The sequence below is a fragment of the Mytilus edulis genome, chromosome 1, assembly GCF_963676685.1.
Source record: "Mytilus edulis chromosome 1, xbMytEdul2.2, whole genome shotgun sequence".
NCBI classification, from domain to species: domain Eukaryota; kingdom Metazoa; phylum Mollusca; class Bivalvia; order Mytilida; family Mytilidae; genus Mytilus; species Mytilus edulis.
The window spans coordinates 55,793,847-55,812,974 of NC_092344.1; the positions used below are offsets into that span (position 1 = coordinate 55,793,847).

The 19,128-nt window shown below is 32.5% G+C and overlaps 1 protein-coding gene across 2 annotated transcripts in view; it reads left to right on the top strand.

Moving 5' to 3' along the window:
- The window catches only part of LOC139485069 (uncharacterized), a 35,481-nt gene that overhangs the window by 2,921 nt on the left and 13,432 nt on the right, over positions 1 to 19,128 (top strand). For both annotated transcript variants that reach the window (XR_011655245.1, XM_071269193.1), the window contains exons 2-3: positions 1,107 to 1,250; positions 8,306 to 8,412. Coding sequence is in view for 1 of the 2 variants with exons in the window: in XM_071269193.1 (XP_071125294.1) it covers positions 1,107 to 1,250; positions 8,306 to 8,412 (251 nt within the window). In the remaining variant the exon portion in view is untranslated. The remainder of the gene's footprint in view (positions 1 to 1,106; positions 1,251 to 8,305; positions 8,413 to 19,128) is intronic.

Consider the following 19,128-nt stretch of genomic DNA (forward strand, 5'->3'; position numbering starts at 1 on the left):
TCTAAAACTAGTCAAAATATATTTTTTTTCTAATTAGGGATATAAGACAATTGGCTTGAGGTGCAGCATGTGCAGACTGAGCCACTAGTGCTGAAATTGGTGTTAATCACAAATCAATCAATTAGTCAATTTTTGATGGTGCTACAACATAGAACTTATGTCAGTCAACATGGTCAATTTTTGATGGTGCTACAATATATATATAGTAATGTTTTCATACTACAATGTATATGACAATAATTCGTCAACACTGAGGTTGTGAGTTTGAGTACCACTCATGTCATGACAAGATGATTTGACTCTGATTTCAATTGACTCTGATTGTCAGTTCTCCTAATGAAGGTTGGTAATTCAGTGTTCTCCCCTGGTCTTTTTAACATCATGGTAATGTGATGCTATCTGAATTGATTTTCTTGAACATGTTGTACTGATTGTGTTATGGATGTGATGCTTTAATTTTTAGAAATAAGTAGTATTTCAAATTTCCTTATTTACCATGTTTACCAAGATGCTATTTTATTTATCTTGGGAGAACGCTGCGTTTATATTAACATTTTTCAAAAGGAATAGGGACATTACTTGTATCAACCATGGATGCCAACTATACTAAGGTACAAGATATTGATGTATACAAAAATCTGAAATGAAAATTAATTTCACTTCTGAGGTCTCATCTACCATGTCTACCAAGGCCAAATTTGTATATTTGGTAAAATTTCTTTAAAAAAAAAATACTAATTCAAATTTAAGTGTGCATTGTCGTTTGTTTGTGTTTTTTTTTTTCGTTTGAATTGTTTTGCATTATTTTACATTATCATTTCGGGCCTTTTATAGCTGACTATGTGGTGGGGGCTTTGCTCATTGTTGAAGGCTGTACAGTGACCTATAGTTGTTAATTTCTGTGTCATTTTGTTCTCTTATGGAGAGTTTTCTCACTGGCAATCATACCACATCTTCTTTTTTATATTGGTTGGGAAAGGTGTCCACAATACAAGGTACATTGTAACTTGAAAGATTTTTATATCTACCACCGAGAGGACATGATTTAAGAAAATTCAGATGTACTTTTTTTATACATTTGTACATGCATATATTTGTACTTTTAGAGTCAAGAGGCACACTTAAAGAAAAAACTACAATGTTTTCTACAAGAGCTGTTGAGGATGGGTACAGTGAAGGGTTTCAAACACTTAGCCACATACTTGAGAGGGAAAGAAGAAATGGTTATAAGCATTGTAAATGAACCTCAGGTACATAAAAAGATATACACTTATATCAAAAACTAAATTTGTCACATATATTTTATTTTAAAGGAATTTGGTGTTGATGTTAGAACATCTATGTGTATTTTTTTACAATTTGGTCATAGTCTTGCCAAATTGTTAAAACAATATAGAGTAAAAAACATGGCAAATATATAAAAGTACAACATGGGACATACTTTGATAAATGATAGCCATAAAATATATGTCCACCATGATTGTCCTCTATATATTCACCATTAAACAACCTGTAGCTTGATCAAATATTTTCCATCTAAGATAATGTCTAGAATTTTACATAATTTTTTTTCTTTTTATTCAGATCCTTTATTTTGCTCTATTTTGATGAAATAGCAGTTCATTTAGATAAATCTCTTTTTTCAATTTTATGAATTTTGCACATACATGTATAACATTATAACCAAAGCAGGATTAAGTCACAGAAAGTAACGTCACAGGAAAATTAAGTTGCAATAATAAAAAAAAGGTTATCTGTTTAATTATTATATATTTATCAAGCTATCTCTAAACCTGCTAAATTGACAAATTGTTTTTATTTATGAAGTACATGTATTTGATAAAAAAAAGAACAAATTTTGTTTACAAGTTATTTGATATATATACATGGAACATGTTTGTTTCTTTCAGTAGTACTTTTCCCCAGATCAGGTGTATTGGAGAAAATTTACTAGAATAGAATTAATTTCAGACATATTAGATTTTGTATACTCATGATAATTAATTATTTATCTTTTTTTTTGCAGTTTATCATGTTTATTTTTACCCTTTTATCAATGTTTATCTATCTTAACATATCTTTGTCTACCACCATAGTGAGATATCTTTCAATTTTATGTTATCAAAATCAAATACATGTTAAAAGTATAAGCATAGATATGAGGTAAGAGATCCATTCTCCTTGGAGCATGTAGTCAGACTTTCTCATAAAAAAGCTCTGATAAGCTTCTGATAGTCCTAAAGGTGAATGGAAAAATATATATGGTCAAATGGTCTATTTCCAACCAGCAGTGGAGAGTCAATTTCACTGTGCTGGATGTACAAGTACACAGCCACGTACAGTCAGAATGAGGACATTATATAAGATGCCTTATGTAAAGAGTACCATACTATCTGCATGTTAAGAACCCCTCTAACAACTCATTTAGTGGTTGGTAGCTGGCCTAACAATGCAAAACTACTATCCAATTTACCATATTTTATAGTGACACTGGCAGTCAAATTAAATTGACCTTCATCCCAGACAGCCTCTATTTCAGGACCTACCTTTTGTATTCATTGTAAATTTGTTCTTGTCTTGATGAACATGCATCAACTATTTGTCACTTGACTTTAATCAACCAACAATCAATTTATCAATCTTATTTTGATAATATGCCTGAAAAGATAGTTTGACAGTCTAAGTAAATTCTGGACCAAATCACTACTTTACATTAAGATTCAGCCCATATTTTGAGTTTAATAAAATAGGAAGATTTTTCTCTCATAAATTACTAAATGGATTTCAGTGTTAAAAAATTTCACAGTATATTCCTTTTATAACATATTATGCCACTCTATAGCTTCTATTTTAGTTTTGATTCTGAAAGGTTCTTGAAAAGGTTTCACATAGCATTAAACCATGTAAACAAACTTTGACCAAACAATTTCAACAAAAAAACTGGGAGGCATCATGTGATTTTAGCACCCCTTCAATTCAACCATTAATTATATCTTTTTAAAAGATAATTCAAGTATGCACCTCCTACTATCTATTGGTATATTTTGATATAAGGATATAGCTGTAAGCAATTTTAAAATAAAACTAGTTGGCAAATTTATGTGTTTCAAAATTTTATTTTTAGCATCAATCTCATATTTAATTTATTTGGTAAAATAATAATCTGATTATTTTGATGAATATTTTGATTTGCTGTGTTTAATTTAAACACTTTTTACTGTAGTGCCCCAAAAATCAAAAGTATTCCAATTTACAGTATTTAGTATTTGAATGCTGTCAGGGAGTTTTGTCATTCCTAACCACCAAAGATCATATTTAACCTGTGTAAATAGTGATTCACACACAACACCAGCTTGCAGCATGGGAGATTTTATCAATTACCGTATTTGTTTGTTACATGTATTTATACAAATCAGGCCTAGGTATCATTGATCACTGACAAGTTAAACCTATGATTCAATTATAATTACACAATCTAAGACCACTTTATTGTTACATTGGAATCCTGTTTAGGGGGGAAATATGGGTTTTTAAAATAATACAATATACACCTTCTGGTCCAAGGACACAGTCCTTTGGTTTTGTGTTGTCTGCGTATATATTAGTTCCTAGCTATATATATAGTGTAAATAGTGTATAACTTGCAAATATTTTTCACACTCTCCTAATATATTTCTTGATATATTTCATGTATGAAATATTAGGTAATGGTTGAAATGACATGATAAAAAAAAAATTTGGGTGCTGAATTGTCAGTTAACTAAGTAGTGATTTGGTCCAGTTAAAAAAGGTCAAACTGAATTTTAGACCCCCTTAAATTAGAATTGTCTATATTTAGAGTTAGAATAGGTAGACTTTTCTATAATTTTAATATTATTTGTCCAATAGTAGTACACCACACTGTAAAAATCTTTTTGAGATAGAGCAGATGTGATTTTTGTTGAGCCTGCAACTTTTGTTGCAGAAAGCTCAACATAGGGATAGTGATCTGGCGCTGCAGGGTTAGCTAACTTCTTAAAAGCTTTATATTTTAGAAGGTAGACTAAGAAGACCTGGATGCTTCATACTTTGTATATAGATGCCTCATGTTACGAACTTACTTTCCTTAAGTCACATGTCCAATGTCCTTGACCTCATTTTCATGGTTCAGCTAGTGACCACTTGAAAAAAAAGTTAAGATTTTTTCTAATGTTAAATTCTCTCTTATTATAAGTAATTGGATAACTATATTTGGTATATGCATACCTTGCAAGGTCCTCATGCCCGTCAGACAGTTTTCACTTGACCTCAACCTCATTTCATGGATCAGTGAATAAGGTTAAGTTTTGGTGGTCAAGTCCATATCTCAGATACTATAAGCAATAGGTCTAGTATATTCGGTGTATGGAAGGACTGTAAGGTGTACATATCCAACTGGCAGGTGTCATCTGACCTTGACCTTATTTTCATGGTTCAGTGGTCAAAGTTAAGTTTTTGAGTTTTGGTACATTTTTCTAATACTTTATGCATTAGGTCAACTATATTTGGTGTATGGAAATATTTTATGATCTATATGTCTGTTACGCAGGTTTCATTTGACCTTGACCTCATTTTCACGGTTCATTGCTCAGTGTTAAGTGTTTGTGTTTTGGTCTGTTTTTCTAAATTTATAAGCAATAAGTCAACTATATTTGTTGTATTGAAGAATTGTTAGCTGTACATGTCTGCCTGGCATGGTTTATCTGACCTTGACCTCATTTTCATGGTTCATTGATCAATGTTGAGTTTTCTTGGTTAATGTTGAGTTTATGTGACAGTTGTAATAAAGCTTTATATTTAGGTCTATCAACATAATATCAATGATTAGTAAAGAAGGCGAGACATTTCAGCGTGTGCAATCTTGTTTAAATTTGAATTTATTGTACGTCTTAAAAGAAATCTACACTACAAGATAACTACCTGGACTTCTAGGTAAGGGATATAAGATTTTGTGTTTTTCTCGTTTTATTTTTATTTGTTGCAGATGTACAATATATTCTATTGTCTTGTTTCATTCACATCTGTAACAGTTTTGCACTGAACAATAGTATGTCAGAATTTCTCCTACAACTGTCAGATTTCTGACCCAGTAAATGAGCAGTCTCTTGAGGCTTGAAAAATGACATTTTCACTGTTCATTATCAGATATATCAAGTTTTCCATTTTAGTAAATGAAAATGAAAACAGATTACACAAATGACTTTTTGTATTAGAAATATTTTTATAGGATTGGAAAAAAATGATAGATAAAATATTTTGAATGACATGTGTCATGTGTTTTTGTTTATATATTGTGCTGTATATACAAAAGTCATCTAAATAACAGATGAATGATTATGAAGTAAATGCATTGACCAAAGATCATAGGTATACATTTCCTCAGTTAGATTTTTTTATACCTTACGTTATCTACCCTTAAATGACCAAGTTGAAAAAAATATTTTAAAAACCCAATTATTTGGTATTTATTTAAACATTTTGAATAATGCAAGTTTTCTTTCTATAAATTAACAGTCTATCCTATAAATTGCCAATCTGTCTCCTAATTTGCAGATTTGGGCAAAGATCTAGATGGTTTGTGTACTGCGATTGTCCAATCCAAGAATGCAGTATACCATGAATCTACCTTAAGATATGTTTTTATAAATTCTTCTCATGATACAGTTATCTTGTCATTCCACTACCTCTGTACCGTCAGAGCATATAGTTTCAGCAGCAGGACTGGTTAGTTACCTAACAAAGTTGAGAAATCGTCTTGTCCAAGACAAGTTGACAAGATAAAATTTTTAATGAGTACAAATTCGTTGAACAAAAATGAAAATGATTGAAGGCATTAGTAAGCTCTAATTATGGACCCTCTACTAAATTTGATTTTTTAATTTTTTAAGGTTCCCAAATATTGCTGTTTTTGTACCGGTAATAATTTTTACCTGTTTGTTTACAGTGCGTGAGTGTAATCTATTTCTGTCTGACTATGTGGGGTCAATAAAGTTTATTAAACGATTTATTTGTTTCTAGCAGCTTAACGTTTACAAAACGATAGTCATCGATGACAAAATTTCGGGTTAGAAACAAATGCACTCTTAGTATAAGTAAATTGAAATCAATAAAATTTTAACACAATGTTAACAACCTCAAAGGAAGGTTGGGATTGATTTTGGGGGTTATGGTCCCAAAGGGTTAGGAATTAGGGGCTCAAAGGGGCCCAAAACAAGCATTTATCTCATTTCAGTACAATAAGTTGTGTATTAGTATTTCAATTGCTCTGACATTGTACCACAATGCTTAATACCATAATAAGAAGGTTGGGATTTGTTTAAAGGGTTATGGGGCAAACAGTCTAGTATTAAAGGGGCCAAAAACAAGCATTTTTATACGACCGCAAAATTTTGATATTGGTATGACGTTGGCGTCGTCGTCGTCGTTGTCGTTGTCATCGTCAAAAGACATTTGGTTTTCGCACTTTAACTTTAGTATAAATTAATAGAAATCTATGAAATTTAAACACAAGGTTTATGACAAGAAAAGGAAGGTTGGGATTGATTTTGGGAGTTTTGGTCTCAACAGTTTAGGAATTAGGGGCCAAAAAAGGGCCCAAATAAGCATTATTCTTGGTTTTTCGCACAATAACATTAGTTTAAGTAAATAGAAATCTATGAAATTTTTACACAAGGTTTATGACCACAAAAGGAAGGTTGGGATTGATTTTGGGAGTTTTGGTACCAAATGTTTAGGAATTCGGGGCTTAAAAAGGGCTCAAATAAGCATTTTTTTTGGTTTTCGCACAATAACTGTAGTATAAGTAAATAGAAATCTATAAAATTTAAACACAAGGTTTATGACCACAAAAGTAAGGTCGTGATTGATTTTGGGAGTTTTGGTTCCAACAGTTTAGGAATTAGGGGCCAAAAGGGTCCAAAATTAAACTTTGTTTGAGTTCATCGAAAAATTGAAATATGGGGGTTCTTTGATATGCCGAATCTAACCGTGTATTTAGATTCTTAATTTTAGGTCCTGTTTTTAGATTGGTCTACATTAAGGTCCAAAGGGTCCAAAATTAAACTTAGTTTGCTATATGCATCATCTGTGTCCCTTTGGACACATTCCCCATTTATTTTTTTAGAAGTTACTATTAATTAAAATTAATTTTACCATGACATTTTATATTTTAATATTTTATGATGTAGTTATTGTTGCAAACTCCATTAGAAAATTGAATTGAGATCATTTTTGGAATAAGGGAAAGAAAGGGGGAATAAAAAAAATGAGGGGGGGGGGGGGGGTTCAGTTTTTCAGATTTCAGAAATAAAAAGATAATTTCTTCAAACATTTTTTTTTGAGAGGATTAATATTCAACAGCAAAGTGAATTGCTCAAAAGCAAAAAAATAATTTTTAAGTTCATAAGACCACATTCATTCTGTGTCAGAAACCTATGCTGTGTCAACTATTTAATCACAATCCAAATTCAGAGCTGAATCCAGGTTGAATGTTGTGTTCATATTTTCCCAAACTGTTCAGGGTTCGACCTCTGTGGTCGTATAAAGCTGTGCCCTGCAGAGCATCTGGTTGTATAGATATTATGAATATTTTACCGAGCAAATACTCGAGTATTGCTCAGTAAATCCAACGAGTATAGTAACTTGATTAGTAAATCTTCACTGAGGTTGACATCCCTATTTTAAACAGTAGGTCAACTATGTTTGCCAGGTGTATGAAATGGTCTGGCCTTTGTTAGTCTTGTATTATTTTGATTTTAGTTTCTTCAATTCTTGTGTACAATTTGGAAATTAGTATGGCGTTCATTATCACTGAACTAGTATATATTTGTTTAGGGGCCAGTTGAAGGACGCCTCCGGGTGCGGGAATTTCTCGCTACATTGAAGACCTGTTGGTGACCTTCTGCTGTTGTTTTTTTCTATGGTCAGGTTGTTGTCTCTTTGGCACATTCCCCATTTCCATTCTCAATTTTATTGTACACTGATTGATTGTACTATTTTGTTGCAGTCAGTTTTATGTGTGGAGGAAGTCGGGGTGCCCCTAGTGAGAGAGAACAACTTACCTTTGATAGGAAAACTAACAATCCTAGTCAATTGAGATTGGAGTTGAGCTCACATATGCCATGTACAGGATTCAGACTCACATCCTTAGACAGGCTTGTGATACAGCAGTTTGACTAGTTAGACCACTCAGCCAAGCAGGCCCCCATTTTTAATTTCAAGTTCATAATGTAAAAGGAAATGTTAAAACCCTCTCATTGCTCACAAGTAATTTTATTTTACCTTTCAGACTCAACACCGTGTATATAACACAGATTCTCGAAGAAATAGTGTGATGGAGGAACAAGTTGCAGATCCAAGTAAAAGTTTTACATCTCAACAACTACCTTATGACAAGTAAGATTTTAATGTTACAATCAGTTTCAGATTCTAAAGGACTATGGGTAAACTCATCATTCATACCACAAAATGAAATAAAATGAAATAATAAATGTTGCCTTAATGGTTAGTTTAAATATATTTATTTATAGAGGATTAGGAAACAAGTTATGGTAACTTGTATTACTCACTTTCCACTTTACGGATGCAAGTGCTGCCTTAATTGTAACAACATTAGCCTACTCTTTTTTCGAAATCTACAAGGGTGTCTTTTAAGTGCAAGAGATGGGGCTCTCTCTGGACATGGGTCAGCCATTTTTAGTCCCTTCCAACTGACTAGTCCCTATAATCGTTTCTCAAGACCATACTCGCAAATGGTGTCAAGGGAGAGCCGAAAATTCAGTCCCTGAAATTTTTCCCCGGAGCGTGAATCAAACCAGTAACCTTTGTGTTAGTAGTCTGATGCGCTCGACTCTCCATGGTTGAATTTCTGTTGTTTTCAATGTTTTCAACCAGACTGTTTTGGTGTAAGTGAAAATATTCCCTAGAATGTATTAGATTCTGAAATGGCAAATTGTAACCCTTCTTTTTGTGACCTATGTGTGTATGTCTTGAGTTGCTGTTTACTAGAAGTATATAAAATTAGCAACCCATCATACATGATTTCTATTTTTATTTTTTTCTCACAAAAACAACTTGGTTTTGACTTTTAAACTTTGAAATAAAATACAAAATTAAGTACAGTAACAGTTAGGAAAGGACAGTAGAAAAAAATAGTATACTGACCATTGGAATATGATAGTTTGAGCAGGGCTTTGCTTCTTACTGGCACTTTTTTTACGCTCCATTTATGAGCATTATGTTTTCTGGTCTGTGCGTCTGTTTGTTAGTTCTTCAGTTCGTTCATATGTCATGTTGTTTGTCCGTCTGTCCAGCTTCAGGTTAGAGTTTTTGGTCAAGATAGTTTTTGATGAAGTTGAAGTCCAATCAATTTTAAACTAAGAACACATGTTCCCTATGATATGATCTTTATAATTCTAATGATGCCAAATTAGAGGTTTTACCCCATTTTCAAGGTCCACTGAACATAGAAAATGATAGTGCGGATAGGGCATCTGTGTCCTAGGGACGCATTCTTGTTGTCATTTAAAACTTTATCAAAAACATTGTGTTCAACCATAGTTTTGCATGATTTTGCAGAAAAAAATTAAAGTATTATTACAATTTTTGTTATAAGAGTAACATTAAGAATTTAGAATGCCAATGAGACAATAATTCGTCAAAGCTCTAAGATATGAACAGCTGCATGACACAGTGTAACCTTCAACAGTGAGCAACATTCATGCCAGAAAGATTGCGGAAAAACAAAATTTATAAAAAACATGTCATATGGCACCTTCAACCACGGTCAATTTGGGAAACATTTCAGGCACATATTTATTATTTAGACAATATATAGTGTAGGACTTTTTCACCTCTTGTCTATGATATTTAGCATCAATTTTTGATTCACGTCATCTCTGTTGGGTTTGTCTTTTGTATTATTTCATCACATTCTGACAAGGTCAAATAACTGTCTGAAGACAACAGTAACTTTTGATCCACTTGATGTATATCAATGATACTTGGCATGAGTGTTACTCATTATGAGATGTTAAGAAAACCTTTATCATTAAAATCTCATAAGGTATTTATGTAATAACAAATAAACAACTTGATGGAAGATTTTGTTCTCACTCATGTCAGTAATACTTGTATTTAGAATCTGTGGTACTTTGAACATTGTCAAAGCTGTGTGTGTGTGTGTGGAATAAATTTGTGAACTCAAAAATACTAATATACTGATTTAAATGATATAAGAGCTGTTGAAATCTGTGTACTGACTACTACTGATACAATGTTTTTTTCTCAGTTGAGTACTTTATAAAGAAATCCAAATTTACACAGGTTCCCATCAGAATAAGCTGAACCTATTGGAGCTCAAAAGGTTGAGCAATTTTCAACAGCTCCTTGTTACATCAAAAATTAGTTCCTTAATTCAATAGTTTATTAGTTTTGTTTGTATATTTTACATTGTACATGTAGATTGTTGTCTTTCAAGCAGCATTGATTTGAGGTAAAATAGCAGTGTATAATTTACTCTCTGTTAAACAGTTCTTAACTGTCAGATGCTTTTATTTGTTGGTGTTCTGCTTTGTATCATTTCTAAATAGCTTTCAAAAAGACTGTTGATGCACACATAAGGATCTTCATTTTCTGTAAAAAAAATTCAACCAAATTAAAAAATGTAGTCTGATCACTTCAGTTCTTTTTTTCAACAAGTTGTTTTTATAAGGGAGTTTAAAATAGAGTTTCAAAAGATAATACCATGGGCGGAGGGGGTATGATGTTTTCTTAAAAATATTCTGATCCCAAATTTGATTGAAAAAAATATTCTGAAACAATGCAAATTCCCCCAATACCTTGTTTTTTAATGTTAAATTTTTTTTTTTTAAATCTAAATAAATTTGTTTGTTTGAGAGAAAAAATTCTGACCAAGACAAAAAATATACCCCCCCCCCCCCTAGAAGTTGATTGGTTGCTCCCTAATATAAGGCCTGAGCTAGTTTAGTTCACAACCAAGGCTTCAAAAAGATATTATGATTTTTTTTTACTCCAAATATAGGCCCATTGTATTAGTTAGAGATTATAAGTCCCCTATGTATAGCTACTGACGAAGTCAAAGGGGACTTTAGGTTTGCACTCTGTCTGTATTTCTGTACGTCCGTCAGTCCAACAAATCAATTTTCCAGACTTTGTTTCTTCATGCTTGTTTTACTTTCATTGCTAGTTTTTAAAAAAAGAAAAGAAAAAATTACCCTATTTTCAACTGTGAAAACTTCCTTATGAGTAACTATGTGAAGATTTCTTATAATGATAATATGATATACATGTTTGTATAATAAACATAACATGTTCTAGCCAATAATCAATACCAAAAAGTTCTAACTAAGCAGTCTTCACGCTGAACTGCTAAATCTACAGGCCCGCAGCTCAATTTTTGAAAAATTTTAGTTAGATTCTGTTGGCCTGTAGGTCTGATTTTTACAGGCCCGAGAGCAATTTTACCAGCCTGGGCTGCCTGGGCTGCCACTCGGCGTGAAGACTGACTAAGTTACTATATTAATCAATGTAGCACATTAGATAAAAATTTTATGTCCAGAATTAAGCTGTTTCTTCTATGATGTCGATTTTTCAATCAGAACTATATTTCTTTAATTATTTTTTTTTGCCTCTTTATGATTTATTTCTAAATCACACTTTAAATAGATTTATTCTATTGATTTGTCATTGGCTACTGTAATCTATGTCTGCTTCTATTAAATGTTGTTTTATTGGTTTCCCCCAACAGGAAAACCACAGAGTTTATTATTTCAGAAGCAAATGAATTATTTTATTATCTAGGGTGTCTAAATAGCAGGAAGCAATAGCAAAGGGGGGATTTACTATCCAGGGTGTCTAAGCAATAGGAAGCATGCCAAAGAGGGGATTAACAAATATCATGTATCATTATATTTTAATTTCATTTTGATGTTTGACAATGAAAAAGCATCATTTGAATACAAATGTACCTAGTTTATTAATTTACTTCTATTCATTAATAATTACATTAGATGTATGTTTCATTATAATACTTTATTCTGATTGGCTAACTACACATGACGTGTTATTCCGTAAGCAGTTGCATTGCTCAATACAACTTTTCATTCATGATAACACGTGGTCCAACAATAAAGTGCACAGGTGAATTAATTAAAAAAATATAAAAAAATCGGGTTTTCATGATCATAGCTACAAAATGTAATTATAAGTATTGAATGCTTATTTTTGTAACTTTATAGGGTTGTAAAAGCGTTGACCGTGCACACATTTTTAGAGAGAAGCGCAGAAGCGCTTCATACAAAATGAACTTCGGTCAACGCTTTTACACCCCAATAAATTTTCAAAAAGAAGCATTCAATTCTTAAATAAATGGATTAGATAAATACATTGTTTGTTCCTTACCAGGCTCTGTAGGTTGAGATTCTTACCATAATTTGTGAAAGTTCTACTGCAATATAATAAAAGGAACTCGATACAGCCAAATATAAACAATTTTTTCTCCATTTGATGGTATGAAAGAATGACAGACTATTTTGAGAATGAACTATAAACTGTCATTTATTATTTAGATAGGAGGTAAATTATAGCAGATGGACATCCAGGATTTTGAAAAAGGGGGCCTTAACTTGGCAACATTTAGAGAGGGGACATGTAAAAATTCTATACATTATAACCATATAAGAAGCTCCAATTAAGGGCTGGGAATCACTGCAAATTTTTAGCTCACCTGACCCAAAGGGCCAAGTGAGCTTTTCCCATCACTTGGTGTCCGTCGTCTGTCGTCCGTCGTCGTCCGGCGTCGTTAACTTTTACAAAAATCTTCTCCTCTGAAACTACTGGGCCAAATTACACCAAACTTGGCCAAAATCATCATTGGGGTATCTAGTTTAAAAAATGTGTCCGGTGACCCGGCCAACCATCCAAGATGGCTGCCATGGCTAAAAATAGAACATAGGGGTAAAATGCAGTTTTTGGCTTATAACTCAAAAACCAAAGCATTAAGAGCAAATCTGACAAGGGGTAAACTTGTGTAACAGGTCAAGATCTATCTGCCCTGAAATTTTCAGATAAATCGGATAACCTGTTGTTGGATTGCTGCCCCTGAATTAGTAATTTTAAGGAAATTTTGCTGTTTTTGGTTATTATCTTGAATATTATTATAGATTGAGATAAACTGTAAACAGCAATAATGTTCCGCAAAGTAATATTTACAAATAAGTCAACATGACCGAAATGGTCAGTTGACCCCTTTAGGAGTTATTGCCCTTTATAGTCAATTTTTAACCATTTTTCGTAAATCTTAGTAATCTTTTACAAAAATCTTCTCCTCTGAAACTACTTGGCCAAATCAATCCAAACTTGGCCACAACCATCTTTGGGGTATGTAGTTTGAAAAATGTGTCCAGTGACCCAGCCATCCAATCAAGATGGCCGCCTTGGCTAAAAATAGAACCTTGGGTAAAATGCAGTTTTTGGCTTATAACTCAAAAACCAAAGCATTTAGAGTAAATCTGACATGAGGTAAATTTGTTTATCAGGTCAAGATCTACCTGCCCTGAAATTTTCAGATGAATTGGACAACCCTGTTTTGGGTTGCTGCCCCAGAATAAGTAATCTTAATGAAATTTTGCTGTTTTTGGTTATTATCTTGAATATTATTATAGATAGAGATAAACTGTAAACAGCAATAATGTTCAGCAAAAAAAGATTTACAAATAAGTCAACATGACCGAAATGGTCAGTTGACCCCTTTAGGAGTTATTGCCCTTAATAGTCAATTTTTAACCATTTTTCATAATTCTTAGTAATCTTTTACATCTTCTCCTCTGAAACTACTTGGCCAAATTACACCAAACTTGGCCAAAATCATCATTGGGGTATTTTGTTTAAAAAATGTGTCCGGTGACCCGGCCAACCATCCAAGATGGCCGCCATGGCTAAAAATAGAACATAGGGGTAAAATGCAGTTTTGGGCTTATAACTCAAAAACCAAAGCATTTAGAGCAAATCTGACAATGGGTAAAATTGTGTAACAGGTCAAGATCTATCTGCCTTGAAATTTTCAGATAAATCAGATAACCTGTTGTTGGGTTGCTGCCCCTAAATTAGTAATTTTAAGGAAATTTTACTGTTTTTGGTTATTATCTTGAATATTGTTATAGATAGAGATAACTTGTCAACAGCAATAATGTTCAGCTAAATAAGATCTAAAAGTAAGTCAACATGACCAAAATCGTCAGTTGACCCCTTAAGGAGTTGTTACCCATTTTATTCAATTTTTAACAATTTTCACTAATTTGGTAAATTTTTGTGAATTTTTACAAAATCTAAAGGTCCAAGTTTATTATAGATAGAGAAAATTCTAAGTACCAAGAATGTTCAGTAAAGTAAGATCTACAAACACACCACTATCAGCAAAACACAATTTTGTCATGAATCCATCTGTGTCCTTTGTTTAATGTGCACATAGACCAAGGTGAGCGACACAAAGAGCCTCTAGTTATACATTATAGTCATGATAGCCATGAAAAAAATATCAACATTTGCAGTTTATGTCCTTTTATACAGTATGAAAGTTTGGTTTTAGTGCATTATGTCCTTTTATACAGTATGAAAGTTTGGTTTTAGTGCATTATAATACGACCGCAAAATTTGAAAAATTTTTCATCGTATATTGCTATCACGTTGGCGTCGTCGTCGTCGTCGTCGTCGGCGTCGTCGTCGTCGTCCGAATACTTTTAGTTTTCGCACTCTAACTTTAGTAAAAGTGAATAGAAATCTATGAAATTTTAACACAAGGTTTATGACCACAAAAGGAAGGTTGGGATTGATTTTGGGAGTTTTAGTCCCAACATTTTAGGAATTAGGGGCCAAAAAGGGCCCAAATAAGCATTTTCTTGGTTTTCGCACTATAACTTTAGTTTAAGTAAATAGAAATCTATGAAATTTTGACATAAGGTTTATGACCACAAAAGAAAGATTGGGATTGATTTTGGGAGTTTTGGTTCCAACAGTTTAGGAATTAGGGGCCAAAAAAGGGCCCAAATAAGCATTATTCTTGGTTTTCCCACAATAACTTTAGTTTAAGTGAATAGAAATCAATGAAATTTTAACACAAGGTTTATGACCACAAAAGGAAGGTTGGGATCGATTTTTGGAGTTGAGGTCACAACAGTTTATGAACTAGGGGCCAAAAAGGGGCCCAAATAAGCATTATTTTTGGTTTTTGCACCATAACTTTAGTATAAGTAAATAGAAATCTATGAAATTTAAACACAAGGTTTATGACCATAAAAGGAAGGTTGGGTTTGATTTTGGGAGTTTTGGTCCTTACAGTTTAGGAATAAGGGGCCCAAAGGGTCCAAAATTTAACTTTGTGTGATTTCATCAAAAATTGAATAATTGGGGTTCTTTGATATGCCGAATCTAACTATGTATGTAGATTCTTAAATTTTGGTCCCGTTTTCAAATTGGTCTACATTAAGATCCAAAGGGTCCAAAATTAAACTTAGTTTGATTTTAACAAAAATTGAATCCTTGGGGTTCTTTGATATGCTGAATTTAAAAATGTACTTAGATTTTTATACGACCGCAAATTTTGAAAAAAATTTCGTCGTATATTGCTATCACGTTGGCGTCTGCGTCGTCGTCGTCGTACGGCGTCCGAATACTTTTAGTTTTCGCACTCTAACTTTAGTAAAAGTGAATGGAAATCTATGAAATTTTAACACAAGGTTTATGACCACAAAAGGAAGGTTGGTATTGATTTTGGGAGTTTTGGTCCCAATATTTTAGGAATTAGGGGCCAAAAAGGGCCCAAATAAGCATTTTCTTGGTTTTCGCACTATAACTTTAGTTTAAGTTAATAGAAATCTATGAAATTTTGACACAAGGTTTATGACCACAAAAGAACGGTTGGGATTGATTTTGGGAGTTTTGGTCTCAACAGTTTAGGAATTAGGGGCCAAAAAAGGGCCCAAATAAGCATTATTCTTGGTTTTCGCACAATAACATTAGTTTAAGTAAATAGAAATCAATGAAATTTAAACACAATGTTAATGACTACAAAAGGAAGGTTGGTATTGATTTTGGGAGTTTAGGTCCCAACAGTTTAGGAATTAGGGGCCAAAAAGGGACCCAAATAAGCATTTTTCTTGGTTTTTGCACCATAACTTTAGTATAAGTAAATAGAAATCTATGAAATTTAAACACAAGGTTTATGACCATAAAAGGAAGGTTGGGTTTGATTTTGGGAGTTTTGGTCCTTACAGTTTAGGAATAAGGGGCCCAAAGGGTCCAAAATTTAACTTTGTGTGATTTCATCAAAAATTGAATAATTGGGGTTCTTTGATATGCCGAATCTAACTATGTATGTAGATTCTTAAATTTTGGTCCCGTTTTCAAATTGGTCTACATTAAGATCCAAAGGGTCCAAAATTAAACTTAGTTTGATTTTAACAAAAATTGAATCCTTGGGGTTCTTTGATATGCTGAATTTAAAAATGTACTTAGATTTTTATACGACCGCAAATTTTGAAAAAAATTTCGTCGTATATTGCTATCACGTTGGCGTCTGCGTCGTCGTCGTCGTCGTCGTCGTACGGCGTCCGAATACTTTTAGTTTTCGCACTCTAACTTTAGTAAAAGTGAATGGAAATCTATGAAATTTTAACACAAGGTTTATGACCACAAAAGGAAGGTTGGTATTGATTTTGGGAGTTTTGGTCCCAATATTTTAGGAATTAGGGGCCAAAAAGGGCCCAAATAAGCATTTTCTTGGTTTTCGCACTATAACTTTAGTTTAAGTTAATAGAAATCTATGAAATTTTGACACAAGGTTTATGACCACAAAAGAACGGTTGGGATTGATTTTGGGAGTTTTGGTCTCAACAGTTTAGGAATTAGGGGCCAAAAAAGGGCCCAAATAAGCATTATTCTTGGTTTTCGCACAATAACATTAGTTTAAGTAAATAGAAATCAATGAAATTTAAACACAATGTTAATGACTACAAAAGGAAGGTTGGTATTGATTTTGGGAGTTTAGGTCCCAACAGTTTAGGAATTAGGGGCCAAAAAGGGACCCAAATAAGCATTTTTCTTGGTTTTCGCACCATAACGTTAGTATAAGTAAATAGAAATCTATGAAATTTAAACACAAGGTTTATGACCATAAAAGAAAGGTTGGGTTTGATTTTGGGAGTTTTGGTCCCAACATAATAAGGGGCCCAAAGGGTCCAAAATTAAACTTTTGTTTGATTTCATCAAAATTGAATAATTGGGGTTCTTTGATATGCTGAATCTAACTGTCATGACTGTGTATGTAGATTCTTAACTTTTGGTCCCGTTTTCAAATTGGTCTACATTAAGGTCCAAAGGGTCCAAAATTAAACTTAGTTTGATTTTGACAAAAAATGAATCAGTTAGGTTCTTTGATATGCTGAATCTAAAAATGTACTTAGATTCTTGATTATTGGCCCAGTTTTCAAGTTGGTCCAAATTGGGGTCCAAAATTAAAATTTGTTTGATTTCATCAAAAATTGAATAAATGGGGTTCTTTGATATACCAAATCTAACTGTGTATGTAGATTCTTCATTTTTGGTCCCGTTTTCAAATTGGTCTACACTAAAGTCCAAAGGGTCCAAAATTAAACTTAGTCTGATTTTAACAAAAATTGAAATCTTGAAGTTCTTTGATATGCTGAATCCAAAAATGTACTTAGATTTTTTATTATGGGCCCAGTTTTCAAGTTGGTCCAAATCAGGATCTAAAATTATTATATTAAGTATTGTGCAATAGCAAGTCTTTTCAATTGCACAGTATTGCGCAATGGCAAGAAATATCTAATTGCACAATATTGTGAAATATCAAATTTTTTTTTAATTAGAGTTATCTTTCTTTGTCCAGAATAGTAAGCAAGAAATATCTAATTGCAAAATATTGTGCAATAGCAAGATTTTTTTTTAATTGGAGTTATCTTTCTTTGTCCAGAATCAACTTAAATCTTTGTTATATACAATATACAATGTATATTCACTTTTTACTACCAACTGATAAATTAAAATAATCTTTACCATTCAGTGATAACAAGCAGTTTTTTTACATCTTAATATTTTATGATGTATTTAAATGAGTAGTTATTGTTGCAAACTCCATTAGAAATTTTAATTGAGATTAGTTTTGGAATAAGGGAAAGGGGGATGTGATTAAAAAAATTGGGTTCAATTTTTCTCATTTGAAATTTCATAAATAAAAAAGAAAATTTCTTCAAACATTTTTTTGAGAGGATTAATATTCAACAGCATAGTGAATTGCTCTAAGAGAAACAAAAATTTTAAGTTCATTAGAACACATTCATTCTGTGTCAGAAACCTATGCTGTGTCAACTATTTAATCACAATCCAAATTTAGAGCTGAATTCAGCTTGAATGTTGTGTCCATACTTGCCCCAACCGTTCAGGGTTCAACCTCTGCGGTCGTATAAAGCTACGCCCTGCGGAGCATCTGGTTAATTATTGGCCTAGTTTTCAAGTTGGTCCAAATGGGGGTCCAAAATTAAACTTTGTTTGATTTCATCAAAAATTGAATAAATGGGTTCTTTGATATGCCAAATCTAACTGTGTATGTAGATTCTTAATTTTTGGTCCAGTTTTCAAATTGGTCTACATTAAGGTCCAAAGGGTCCAAAATTAAACTAAGTTTGATTTTAACAAAAATTAAATTCTTGGGCTTATTTGATATGCTTTATCTAAATATGTACTTTGATTTTTGATTATGGGCCCAGTTTTCAAGTTGGTCCAAATCAGGATTCCATATCAAGTATTGTGCAATAGCAAGAAATTTTCAATTGCACAGTATTGCACTATAGCAAGTAATATCTAATTGCACAATATTGTGCAATAGCAATTAATTTTCAATTGGAGTTATCTTTCTTTGTATAGAATAGTAGTTGATAATATATGTTGGAAATTTGCCAGACATGACTATGATGTCATTTTCTATTTTTATTTGCCAATAACTTTATGTAAATAACTTCATTGGAAATTTGCCAATATAAAATGTTGCTGATGAAGCTGTTTTTCCTTATCTTATCT